General features: G+C 47.0%; 1 protein-coding gene across 6 annotated transcripts in view; it reads right to left on the bottom strand.

The window, feature by feature from the left end:
• Window positions 1-13075, bottom strand: part of FAM178B (family with sequence similarity 178 member B) — a 1338131-nt gene that overhangs the window by 56385 nt on the left and 1268671 nt on the right. For 4 of the 6 annotated variants that reach the window (XM_063931991.1, XM_063931988.1, XM_063931987.1 and 1 more), the window contains one exon: window positions 8779-8856. The exons of the other annotated variants lie outside the window; for them this stretch is intronic. In XM_063931991.1, coding sequence (XP_063788061.1) covers window positions 8779-8856 — 78 coding nt within the window. The remainder of the gene's footprint in view (window positions 1-8778; window positions 8857-13075) is intronic. 6 annotated transcript variants of the gene reach the window in all.

Below are 13075 nucleotides of genomic sequence, written 5' to 3'. Positions count from 1 at the left end.
AAAGGGGTATAACCGGGGTAGGGGATTGAGTGAGCTAATCATTCAGGAGTAAATACCAGTACGGGTACCGTATAGTGTGGTGAGCTATTTGGAGAAGCAGTATCATGGTGAGTCTAGTGGAATCTGGTCTTTGTAGGTAGAGGTGGATTTGAATTCTATCCAAGAAAACCATGTGGCAACATAATCAGTATGTGTGTCAAGAACTGAATGGAAAATATCTTCCATTGACCTATAAAATTCTATTCGCTGGAACCATTCCCATATTTTTGGGGGGGTCAGAGACTTCCAGTGAACCGGTACCACCGCTCTCGCTGCGTTGTTCAGATGTTTGAGAAGGGAATGTTTATATTTTGCTAGTGGAATTTCTGTGTGTGAGAGCAACCAAAAGTCAATTCCCGTAGGTACCTGAAACCCCAGTATTTCGGAGGAAAGTTGTATAACTTGGTTCCAGAAGGCAGAGATCAGGGGGCAGTCCCACCATATGTGAATAAGGGTACCCCGGTCTTTTCCACATCTCCAGCACAAAGGGGACACTGTGGGAAAGAACTTATGTAAGAGGGAGGGACATCTATACCATCTGGTAAGCAACTTATACTGTGTTTCAACAACTTCTAAGCTGGTAGAGCAACGGGACATAACTTCGCAGTGTTTCTTCCAGTTAATGTGTATTCCTCTGGGCGCCAGGTCCATATCCCATTTCGCACAAAAAGCGGGGTCTCCTGTGAATCGACCATGTAACAATATCTTATATATACCCGATATAACATGAGTGGGTGTAGAGGGTTGGGCACACATTGCTTCAAAAGGTGTAATATTGTTAGTCAATGCAATAGATGGCCTGTGAGACAGAATAAAGTGACGGGTCTGGAGAAAGAACCAGAAGTCAGTCGTGGGTATATCAGTACCCTCTCTGATTTCATCAAAAGATTTGATCCTCCCCCCCGAGAGCAGGTGTGTGGCCCTAGTCAAACCCGCCCGCCTAAACCTGGTGGCCGCACTTCCACCCATACCCGGTCTAAACAGTGGGTTGTCAAGAAGCGGAAGAAGCAGGGAGGTTGATGAAGAAAGACCCAGTTTATAACGTAACGTTCTCCAAACAACTAAGGTGGGCCCAACCGTCAGGTGTGGGGAGCGGACTATGGTCTTAAGCCAGGGTATTGCCTGCAGTTGTAGACCTGAAGACCGTCTCTCCAGGTCAACCCACTGCCTTGAGCCGGCACCTGGTCGCGACCAATCCAGGATCCTATTTAAGACCGCAGCCTGATAATATGACGTAACCATGGGCAGCTGTTGGCCCCCCTGCGCCTTCCTATAGAATAAATAGCAATGTTTGAACCTGGGCTTCCTGCCACCCCAGACAAATCGGCTAATAGCTTTGTGTGTGTCTACCAAAAACTGGTGGGGGAGCTTTAAGGGGATAGTCTGAAAAAGATACAGTAGCCTCGGCAGGATATTCATTTTCACTATATTCATACGGCCGAGCCAGGAGAACTTTTGTTGGAGCCACTGCGTCATTTCCTTACGAAGTTTACGCAGCAAAGGGAAGTGATTTAGAGCGACTGTAGTCGAAAGGGAGGATGGGATCAGAATGCCTAAATATTTAATGTGTGAGGGGTGCCAGGTGAAGGGAAACATAGACTTCAGAGTCGGGACTAAGCCAGAGGGGAGGGAGATATTAAGGGCTGTCGATTTGGCATAGTTAATCTTAAAATTGGATAAGGCTCCAAAGCGGTTAAATTCTTTCACGAGGCCAGACAGGGATGTGGCAGGGTTTGTAACGACCGCCAGAAGGTCGTCTGCGAATAATGCCAGTTTATGTTCAGTTCCCCCCACTTTCAAGCCAGTGATCTCGGTGTTCTGCCGGATGGCCCTAGCCAGGGCCTCCATGCAGACAACGAATATCAGTGGTGACAACGGGCATCCCTGTCTTGTCCCATTGGAGATAGCTATTGGGTCAGAAAGTATTCCGTTCACCCGCACCTGCGCCGAGGGAGCTTGATATAGCGCCAAGATTTTATGTAAGAACACTTCCCCCAGGCCTAGTCGTCGCAGCGTCTTTTCCATGAAGACCCAATCGATGCGGTCAAAGGCTTTCTCCGCGTCTACGGAGAGAAGCATCATGGGGGTCTGAGCGGAGTTTGCATGGGCTATCAGGTCAATCACTCTTATAGTGTTGTCCCTCGCTTCTCTTCCCCGGACGAAGCCAACCTGATCCGGGTGTAGTACTGCCGGCAACAGCAGACAAAGGCGGTTTGCTATGAGCTTGGCATACAATTTAATATCAACATTAAGGAGGGAGATTGGTCTGTAACTAGCTGGTACTGATGGGTCTTTTCCATCCTTAGGGATGATCGTGATGTGTGCCCCCAGGGACTGATTGGAGAAGGGGGCCTGTGGAGAGACAGAATTGCAAGCGCGGAGTAAGAGAGGGAGAAGTTTATCTTGAAATGATTTGTAATAGGATATGGGAAAGCCGTCGGGGCCCGGACTTTTGCCAGATGGGGAGGCCTTCAGTGCGGACACAAGTTCGTCGTCTGTGAAAGGGTCTTCGAGGGCTTTAATTTTATCTGGGGAGAGGGATGGGAAATCAATCTCCCCTAGGAAGTCCTCTACTGCCTTTCCATGCAATGACTGCTCACGATGGGAGCGCTGTGATGTCAGGTTATAGAGTTTCGTATAATACGTATGAAAGATCTCAGCCATCTTACTGTCAGAAGCATGGGGCACACCAGAGGAGTCCTTAATCTCTTTAAGATAAGTCAGGGATCTTTGGGCACGAAGCGCACGGGCAAGGAGCTTCCCGGGTTTATTACCCCACCTATGGAATTTGTGTCGGCAGCATCGGAATGCTCTGCGGGTGCCTTCATTCAGCAAATTATTGAGTGAGGATCGAGCTTCTTGTAGTTCTGCTAATACATCAGAGGTCAGTGTGGATTTATGTATGAGTTCTAGCCTCTTAATTTGAGCAAGTAGGGCATCCCGACAATCGTTTTTTTGCTTCTTAAGGAGGGAACCCAGTTGGATGCATTTGCCTCTGATAACGCATTTATGGGCTTCCCACACAGTCACTGGGGAGACCTCGTCTGTCATATTAAGAGTAATATAATCCTCAATAGCGCTATCCAATTGGGCCCGACAGTCTGGGTCTCTGAGAAATCTCTCGTTAAATCGCCAGCGCCATTGGCGCGGGGGAGGGTGGCGTAAGGATAGGACAAGAGTAGTGGGTGCATGGTCAGAGCCAACTATTTGACCTATTGTGGCATCCACAAGGAAATCAAGCGAGTTGTGATCTACAAAAAAGTAGTCGATACGGGTATAGCAATTGTGTGGGTAAGAGTAAAACGTGTAATCCCTATCTTTGGGATGAAGCAGGCGCCAGGTGTCCACTAACTGAAAGTCGTGTAGAATTGACTGGAAGCGTCTAATATCGTTTAAAGAGGTTCTAGGTGTTCCAGTCGAAGTATCTAGTAGAGGATCTAATGCCCAGTTAAAGTCACCTCCTATCACTAATACCCCTGCCAGAGATTGCTCTATCAGCTCTAACGCCTCCCTCATAAAACGGATTTGGCCTTGATTAGGAAGATAAAGGTTGACAAATGTAAAGGTTTGGTCAGCAATAGTAGCCTTCACCAGTAGGCCTCTTCCATCTCCAATAGGAATCTCCGCTACATCATGTAATCTAATATGTTTTGCAAATAAAATCGCAACCCCTTTGGCCTTGGCCCCAGAGAAATCATTGTAATATCCCTGTGGAAAGTGGCGGGAGTGTAGTTTTGGAGAGGCACCCTTTTTAAAGTGCGTTTCTTGGAGGAAAACCACATCTGCTTTGTCGGTATGTAGGGAATGTAGAAGCCGGGATCTCTTCTCGGGGATGTTAAGGCCTTTTACGTTAAATGATATTAACTTTAAATTAGCCATTATGTTTTGATATTAATAGAAGCCAGCATTGCCATGATACCTTCTCATCCAATAACCGCCTGTAGCTCCTCATCCAAATGGGGGGAGGGGGGGAGGAAAGCACAAGAGGAAAGACAGAGGGAAGTACCATAGACGAGAAAAGTAAGAAGAAAAAAAAAACAGCTGTCAATACAACAGCAATACTCTGCATCATTAGTCATGGGAAACCAAAAGCGGCCCACGATCTACAAATGTACAGCAGAGCAAGGGGGGGTCTGGGGGGAACCGGGATACATCGCCATCAATTATCATTGTAGTACAAACAAAATTATTCAGTGGTCAAGGCAGTTCGAGTAGAGAAGAAATTGAATCAGAAGACTACAAAATCAGGTATGGCACTACGTGCTAAGGGCAACATAATCTATCTGATAACATTGGCATGAGAAATGCGATTCTGCCCAGGCACCACTAAACAAAGGCAAAAGACAAAGTACATGACTTGGCAGGAAGTGGCAGCACTTAAGCACTCACGGGAGGTGCACAAGCACTGAAACATTTGCCAACATAGCACTGATCAACCAGCAGTGGAAGGACATCGCAAAAAGGGAAAACATATCAAAAACATATTAAACATGTCAAGTAGTCACGTGTCCTTGGGAATAGTAGCAGAAGGTCTTGCCTGTCGTCATCATCCCGTGTCTTCTGCGGTAACTGTAATAGCAGGGATAGTTGAAGATTCCTCAAGCGTGCCATCTCGCCGTCCTCTCCTAGGGTTACGGACAGTCTGCCACCGCTCCAGTTGGGGCGGAGGGGACATTGAAAGTTCAAACGGGTCCAGCCAATTAGGGAGACTCGGGATCAGGATATCTAGGGCTGTACAGAAGTCTTTAACGCCGTCATATTCTTGTAGTATAAGGAGGGACCCCTTGTAGGTTACTTGGATGGATATAGGAAATCCCCACCGAAATTTGATATTGCGCTTTTTAAGTTCATCTGTGATGGGGCGGAGAATACGCCTCTGTTGTAGGGTGGACCACGAGAGGTCCGGGAAGATTTGTATCCTATGGCCATCAAAGGTAATGTCCGGTGTTCGTCTGGCTGCTCTAAGAATCTCCTCTTTCTCCTGGAAGTAGTGGAGTCTGCAGATAACATCTCGGGGTCTTTCCGTCGGCGTCCCTCTGGGACGTAAGGCCCGGTGAGCTCTGTCGAACACCATCTGGTAGTCAGAGTCCGCCCCCAGGAGTTCATTGAATATTTTGGTTAGGGCAGATTCAACGTTTCGGGGTGTGACATCTTCAGGCAGGCCGCGTATACGCAGATTGTTCCGGCGCCCTCTGTTATCTACGTCATCAAGGCGGCGACCCATGGCCACCAGAGAACGTGACTGGCGAGAGATGAGATCATGGAGATCAGATATTTTAGAGTCCGTCTTCTCAGAGCGATCCTCCAACGTTACTACTCTGTCTGCGACATGAGTGACATCGGACTGTATGGAAGAGAGGCGGGTCTGGATCGAATCCTGTATCCGTTGTTCCATGGACTGAAGGTCCTGCTGTAGGTCCTGGCGAGTGGGCAGGGATCGCAGTTTGGAGAGAATGGCAGACAAGTCCGAGGACTCCCTTACAGGAGAAGATGTCGGAGGGAGAGCAGGGAGCCCCTCAGCCGTTTTATCCGCCATGGTTCGGGAGAGTGAAGAGGATGAGGAAGGAGTGGAGGGGGCAGTATCAGCCACTGGTGGTCGAAAAAGCGTCTGAAAAGCCTTGGCTTGGGATGACTTGGCTGGATTATGTGACCCTTTCTTGGCAGAACGTCTTCCCGGCATGAGGCACTGTTCTATGCGTAGTCAAAAAGAGTTATCGTCGAACTGGGTGTCCACTTACAGCCGACATATCACGTGTTCCCCCCAACGTGGCTCGGTCAGGTCATTGTAGTTTAAAGATCAGGCATCTTGACATGAAGGGCGAAATATCTTAGTTGCATAAGGCCGGATGTCCGCCAGCATATTGCGGTGCTCAGCAAGTCTCCCTTTTAAAAGAGCAGGGGGGGGGAGGGGTCCTTGCTGTCTCCCCGTTATAGTATAGGAATATCTGAGGAAAGGGTGCTGCTCAATGAGCCACCGCAGGGGGGAGCTCCATATCCACCAATGGTATAGGATACATGTAGGTGATGATGGTCGTATGTAGGTAGGGATGGAGGACAGTGAAAATTCAGCAGGAATATATATGTCAGGAGGAGAGTGGGACAGCTAGAACACCGTATGTAGCCCGGCCCCAATTGCCTGTGATTTATTGTATTTTTAAATGATGGTAAATTAGCAGCACTCAGCGGAGTGTGCCACATGTAACCAGGTTGGGGGTGCAGTGTGAAGGGCAGTGTTCAATAACTCCCACAGCCTGAATAGTCCGGCAAGGAAGGCCTGGGGTCTAAAATCCCTGTTCCTACCTCTCCCTGTGTAAGGGTATGCAGTGTGGGCAAGTAACCCTTATCAAAGATGGCGCCCGCAGTGTCCCGTTTAATGATTCCAGGGCCGGGGTGTCAGCTGTTCTCCCAGCGTGAGGTGAGACGGTGGTGGTAGTGTAGAGGGGCCACCGAGGGCCTCCAGAGGCTGACAAGGTCGGCGGGGGTCAGGCGCGCTTCCGCGCGCAGTGTCGCGGTCTCCGGCGCTCCGTCTCTGCCTCGGCGCCGGTCAGCGGGTCTCCGCTCTGAGCAGCGCCGGGCAGCGTGAGCTCCCCTGTCGGGTCGGCTGGGGAGCGGGGGAAGCCACCTATGAGGCAAGGAGAGGGAATGCTTCGTCTGGGGAGCGCTGGCAGTCCACTTCCGGTCCCGGCTGTGTTGAAATAGAGCCCCCGGCTTCAGGTAGGCAAGTAGGCCGCAACCCGCACGGGTGCAGGGGGCACCCGCCGGCTCCGCAAACCACTGTACTCAAGTCAGGGGGGAGGTAAGGCAGTATTAAAGAAGTGCGTTTTGAATATATGGTACAGAAAAACTGCATATATAAGTGTCCCAAGCAGGAACTCCAGTACTACCCGACTGCTTGGGTCAGTCTCCAAGCCACGCCCCTGGATCACATTTTTTTGGGGAAAAAAACACATTAATGAAGGCAAAATCTACTGAATGCCAACGTCTCTATAATGCCACAAGCTGTGCATACAGACAAATTTAACAAATATTTTTGATTAGCAAATCTACAGTGTATATAGAAATCATATACCTGTAGTTTTTTTTTTTCACTTAATCAACATTGCCAGTTATTGGAGTTAAATTATAGACATAATTGAACTAGACAGACTGGCAATAAAGTCTATATATGTCCTTATGGATAACAAAGCTCTTCCCACGGCACTATTACAGTATCATGGGGGGGGGGGGGGGGGGGGGGAATTCAGCATGGATCACTATTGAGACTGAAATTATGATGGTCTAAAAACTGCTACTGCTAAAAAAAAAAAAAAATTGCATGTGAAGAGCCGCCCTGAAATGTTAAGGCACGACCAATGCGATCGCAACTCTGCATATGCGATCCATACGCAGAAAATGAGTACCATTGACAGTTGTGGTTGACCCGGGGCTACTCAGAATAATGTGGATGCAGTTGCACCGGCATCATGTTTTTAATCGCAAGCGAACGTCATATATATGCCCCGAAAAGATGGCCATGACCCACCTGCGTTTTCCACTCCTCACAAACGCCATGTTGCCTCCCACAAATGGTCACTTCCTATCAATCAATTTGCGATCACATCTCACTGAGCCTGCATACGCACAGAAATCGCAATGTGTTTGCAGCACATGTGCAGTCTCTTGATAGTTGGACGATTTTTGTTTTTGCAATTTAGCAATCCATGCTGAATGTGGGCCTGTGTCATACTGGCTCCTTTATCCATGCCATCCTGCCCAGAAAGCACCCAGTCTTATGCTGGGTATACACTAATACATATATTGCCTGTTCCATTGAATGGGCCATATATCTGTAGTGCATCGGCGAGTGTGTACAAATGATATGTCTGTGAACAACGTCATTCACAAAAATGTTGGGTCGGCCCTGCAGCACAGCCTATGCCGATATATCTTGCAGACACCTTGCATGGCACAAAGTACAGATTATTTTGTACTATGCGCATGAGCAGGTCCCGTTTTGCACGTGCACAGACAGGTCCTGCGGTGTAGCATGCACACTGTCAGTGTTTGATAGTCTGATGCCATTTGGGAAGCTGGCGACAACAACTCCAGACACACCAGCAGAATTTACAACTCCCAGTCAATCTCCAAGTCTCTCTGCCATTATCTCTTATACCCATTTGGGTTCCCTCGGAGTGGGCTGCTAGGTATCTCACCTCCTCTGATGCCTGGATATACAGGATTTGTCAGCTAAGCTAAGCATATGTCTCACATACTCTGGGGATCCTTTGTCCAATGTTCAGATATAAGAGTGATGCACAATAGATAACTATGCTACTCAGCAAAGTGATCAATCATAGATGAAAAAAAAGTCTTGTTACAGTCCTAGAGTTATCCTTTTATGGTTTTTTTCCGGTATCTGTGAGTTCTGCACCGACCGCCACTTCTGGTCCATTATGGCTGACATTACAGCGCAATGTCCTGGTAACCGAGGTAGTTGCAGTCAACGCTTATTTTTTCTAGAAGAGGAAAGTCTGTGTAAGTCTTTAGCATACACGTGCGGTGTACCCCATGGTGGCTGTAGTTCCTTCAAGAACTAGTTACACCTTTCGACCATATTTGCAGGGTGCCTATAATAATGCCATACAGCGACATTTAGGAATACGAGGAGACGAAGGCTTAAGCTTTAGTAATAGTAGTGTCTAGTACCCCACTCACCACAAAATAGCAGAAAGGAGTGTGATATTGGAAGCATGCACTCACCACATTGTCTGGAGATGGAGGTTCTGTACCCACTACATTATTGGCCAGTATAAGGAGAGTATGACACAAATAGTAAGCCTACAAGAAAAAACAACAATGATAACATGTATCTCGTGTAATAGTAATCAATACATCAACTGAAATTAAACACATTTTCCTATTTTAAAATATTTAATAGAAGTAAAAATAAGAAATCTCACATTTGAGGTATTTCTCTCATGGGGTGTGGGTGGGGGTGGGGGGTATTTCTGTAAATTAGGATATAAAGGGGTTAGTATAAGACCCTGAGTGACATAAAAAGAATGGCATCAAATGGGAAATACTGTATATGCCTGGCCACAGGAGAGTTGGTGAAACATACTGTATACATAATACAGAGTGACAACGCTGACTGCACAGCGCACCATGTTACAAGTGTCTAAATTACAAGGCGAAGTTTGTGGGACTGTTATTCCTTTAATAGGCACGGATTTGACATGGGTGTGGTACAAAACTGGATTCCCTAGTGTTCTCTTACAATCTCTGACATGTATTCAGTGCATTTAACGGTCATCATTTTACCACACAGATCATCATCACGTAAATGTTTGATATGTGCTAGTACACTGATGAGTACACAGAGTCTCATAGTAACTGTCCTACCACACGTACTAAACAAAGGATGTGTTGTGTTTGGTATTCCCTTATGTTTATTTTCTTTCCCCTACGGGACCCTATACAGATAAATGCATTATTAATATAATGCCTACAATCCTACTCAACACGAGTTGTGATAAACACACCAGGGAATGAATACCAGTCAGTCTAACAGGTCAGCCAGCGTAACCAGCTAGCTATAGTCTTCACTAACAGCAGCTCCATCATGGGGGGTAATTCCAAGTTGATCGCAGCAGGATTTTTTTTAGCAATTGGGCAAAACCATGTGCACTGCAGGGGAGGCAGATATAACATGTGCAGAAAGAGTTAGATTTGGGTGGGTTATTTTGTTTCTGTGCAGGGTAAATACTGGCTGCTTTATTTTTACACTGCAAATTAGATTGCAGATTGAACACACCCCACCCAAATCTATCTCTCTCTGCACATGTTATATCTGACCCCCCTGCAGTGCACATGGTTTTGCCCAATTGCTAACAAAAATCCTGCTGCGATCAACTTGGAATTACCCCCATGTTTTGTACAGATAGCTGTAATTGCTGAACATTATGGCTAAAACAGAACGGCAAGAGAGCAGAGATAGTGAGCGGTGCAGGTGAAACACAGAGGTCTTAGCAGGCTCTAAAATCAAGGCTGGCAACATGGAAAGATGGGCACATGGTCAGCAACGGTAATCCAATAAGACAACAGCGCAGGCAGTAAAATCTATAATGGATGTTTAAATCATAGGGGAAGAGGCCGACATGCCTGTGCCCAGCTGGCATGCCACCACCATAAATGACTGTAACCACGCCTCTTAGAGAACCAACCCCCTAGTGGCCCATAGACACATACGCCAGGCATGCCTCCCTTGAGGCCCAACCGCACAAAGCTGTTTCTGAGCAAGCGTCCATTCACCATGGGTGATTCTGCAAACCTCGTCCGCATGGAATACGGTTTAAAATGTCCCATCTAAAATGGCCGCTGCCTCAGAGGAGATACTTTTGAGGGATGCTAGAGGTGGTGGCCATTTTGGGCGGGACATTTTCAACAGTATTACATGTGAATGACCAGACCGCATGGAATGCGGTCTGAAACAGATAGTGGCCGTGGTCACAGGCACCCCGTGCGATTGCACGGCTCGCCCAGTCCTAGAGATGGCCCTGTGTATAGGGTATCTGTGCATAACATACCTGTCCATGTGTTCTTAGCAGCACCTGCAGCTAATCCAGGATGGTATAGGGATCCCGGCGCTTGTGATGCCGGTGGTCAGAATACCAACAGCGGCATCCCGACACATTCTAGGTAAGAATAATAAATAACGGAGGAGACAGGCGTGAACAGTGCAGCAGTTCCGGACAGCGGAGGCAGTATCAAACCCCTGGCATGCAGCTAGTGCGTCATAATTGTAAGGGCATTACTATGTGAGGCATAATATTGTATCAGGGGCATAATTTGGTCCAAGGATCATTACTGTGTGAGGCATAATATGGTGCAAGGGGCACTATTGTGTCAGTGTAATGTATTTTCCTGCAGTATGGCCACGCCCATTTGTGTGCAGAGAGCAAATATTTTATTTTTAAAATGACGGAGGCGGGGTAGGCATTTTTTAGTGTTTGCACTGTGAGACAAATTGTCTAGAAATGACACTGCCTATACATATAATCTTTATTATGGCTCCTAATGGACCAAACTTCTAATAAAGTATGTGTAATTGGTGACATTAGATAGGCTGGTGGTGACTGTCAGTGCAGCAGAAAAAAAGATGAACTTAGATTTTCTATAATGTTTCCTCTGAGAGTTTTCTTTGGACAACCTCTGGAGAAAATTGCACATTACTGCTCTGAACATAAGCCAAAAGTATAAATGTGATCTGTGGCTTGGTCGCAATAATGCAATTAAAAGAAAGTACATCCTCTTATAGACCTGTGCTTTTACAGATCAGTACATAATTAACAATCATCAAACTCATGTACCAGATAACAGATTTACATAATCATTATTTATTCAACAAAATATAGGTACTTAGGAGAACATAAAGCAATTCCTAATGAGATTAATTTTTTTTTTAGATGTGTAATGCAGGTTTTTACTTATTGCTATTGGCATACAATTGGACTGATGTGTTGAATGCCGTAATTGCCCCTGTATTGCGTGCATGTAACAGATCCGTACACTGTGACCAAACTGCCCTTATCCGTAACTTAGGGGTGTTAGGGTCTCCTGCCCTGTGCTGCCACGTCGTCATGGCAACCGGGAGACAAGTACTAGCGGAGTAACCTGAGCGCAGCTGATACTCCGGTTCGGGTCTTTTGCTGTGCAGTGGTTATAGGCTCTGTGCACGGCAGGGGATCCGGTGCTGGTTTTTGTGCTCACAGTCTGTGAGGTCTGAGTGGGGCGTGGACAGCACCTGCTTTATAAGGCCTCTTTCCAGGTTAAGCAGATGCTGCTGAATCTTTGTTGGTTAGTCAGTTCCTGAAAGTTAGCCAGTACTGTGTAGCTTTGTATTTGTTTGTTGCTTACTGCAAATAGGCCTGGGGATTTGGTATTACACTCTGCCAATCCAGACCTAGCAGTAAGACTGGAGTCAGTCGTTTAGCTTGCTGGGGTTCTGTTACTAATCTGTGAACTTAGCAAGTTTGCGGCTGTATTCTAAGACTTGCCTGTCTAATCCTGTCTCACTGTGCTAGGTGTCAGGGGTCAGTTTAGTGGCAGTAAACTGAACCTGTGCACTGCAAGTGAGAATTAGGATTGTGGAGACTCTCCTTGTGTCTATCATTCCATCTCTGACCAAGGAGTTTACTGCCACACCCGTTGGTAACCCTTTAGGGTTTTGCTGTTGCCCTTAGCAACAGCATTTTGGGTTCTCTATGTATTAAAACACAACATCTTGCTTTTCCCATCTGAGCATTTCTAATACAAGGGAGATACCCAGTTCCTTAGCCTCTGGGCTTCTCTGTTCACTTTGTGTGTATTTTGTTACCCTATCACCTTCTGTGTACGTTATGTCATATTCCCCAGTCTGTCTGTGAGTCCATTTGTTGTGCATAACAGTTCTGACACCAGTACTTTCCTGCAGGCACTGGTGTACATAACATATTCAGCAGCCTAATACTCCTGTTGAAATTTTGTGGGAATATGGAGCATACCCCTCAAAATACGTTGCAACAGGTGGTCGATCAGGTGCAGGTCCTGACTCGACAATTTAATGATCTGTCCATTAAAATGCACACCTCCCAGGCTGCTGGCGGAGCTCCCGCAGCAGCAGCACCTGCAGGGGTTAAGGAGCCGAAAGTAAATCTCCCGGATCGTTTTTCTGGAGATCGCTCGCAGTTCTTTTGTTTCAAGGAGAGCTGCAAGCTATACTTCCGGCTTAGGCCTCAGTCTTCTGGGTCGGAGATTCAGCGGGTGGGCATAGTGATTTCCTTGCTACAAGGAGACCCACAGGTCTGGGCATATGGGTTGCAGCCTGACTGTCCGTCGCTTAAAAGTGTTGATGCTTTTTTTACGGCACTGGGCATGTTGTATGATGACCCTGACAAGACGGCCTCAGCCGAGGCTCAGATTTCGATCCTTAAGCAAGGGCGAAGGCCAGTTGAGGTTTACTGTACGGAGTTTCGGAGGTTGGCCCATGATACCCAGTGGAATGACCCAGCCCTGAGAC

The sequence above is a fragment of the Pseudophryne corroboree genome, chromosome 6 (assembly GCF_028390025.1).
Source record: "Pseudophryne corroboree isolate aPseCor3 chromosome 6, aPseCor3.hap2, whole genome shotgun sequence".
NCBI classification, from domain to species: domain Eukaryota; kingdom Metazoa; phylum Chordata; class Amphibia; order Anura; family Myobatrachidae; genus Pseudophryne; species Pseudophryne corroboree.
This window is presented reverse-complemented; position numbering and strand designations above follow the sequence as displayed.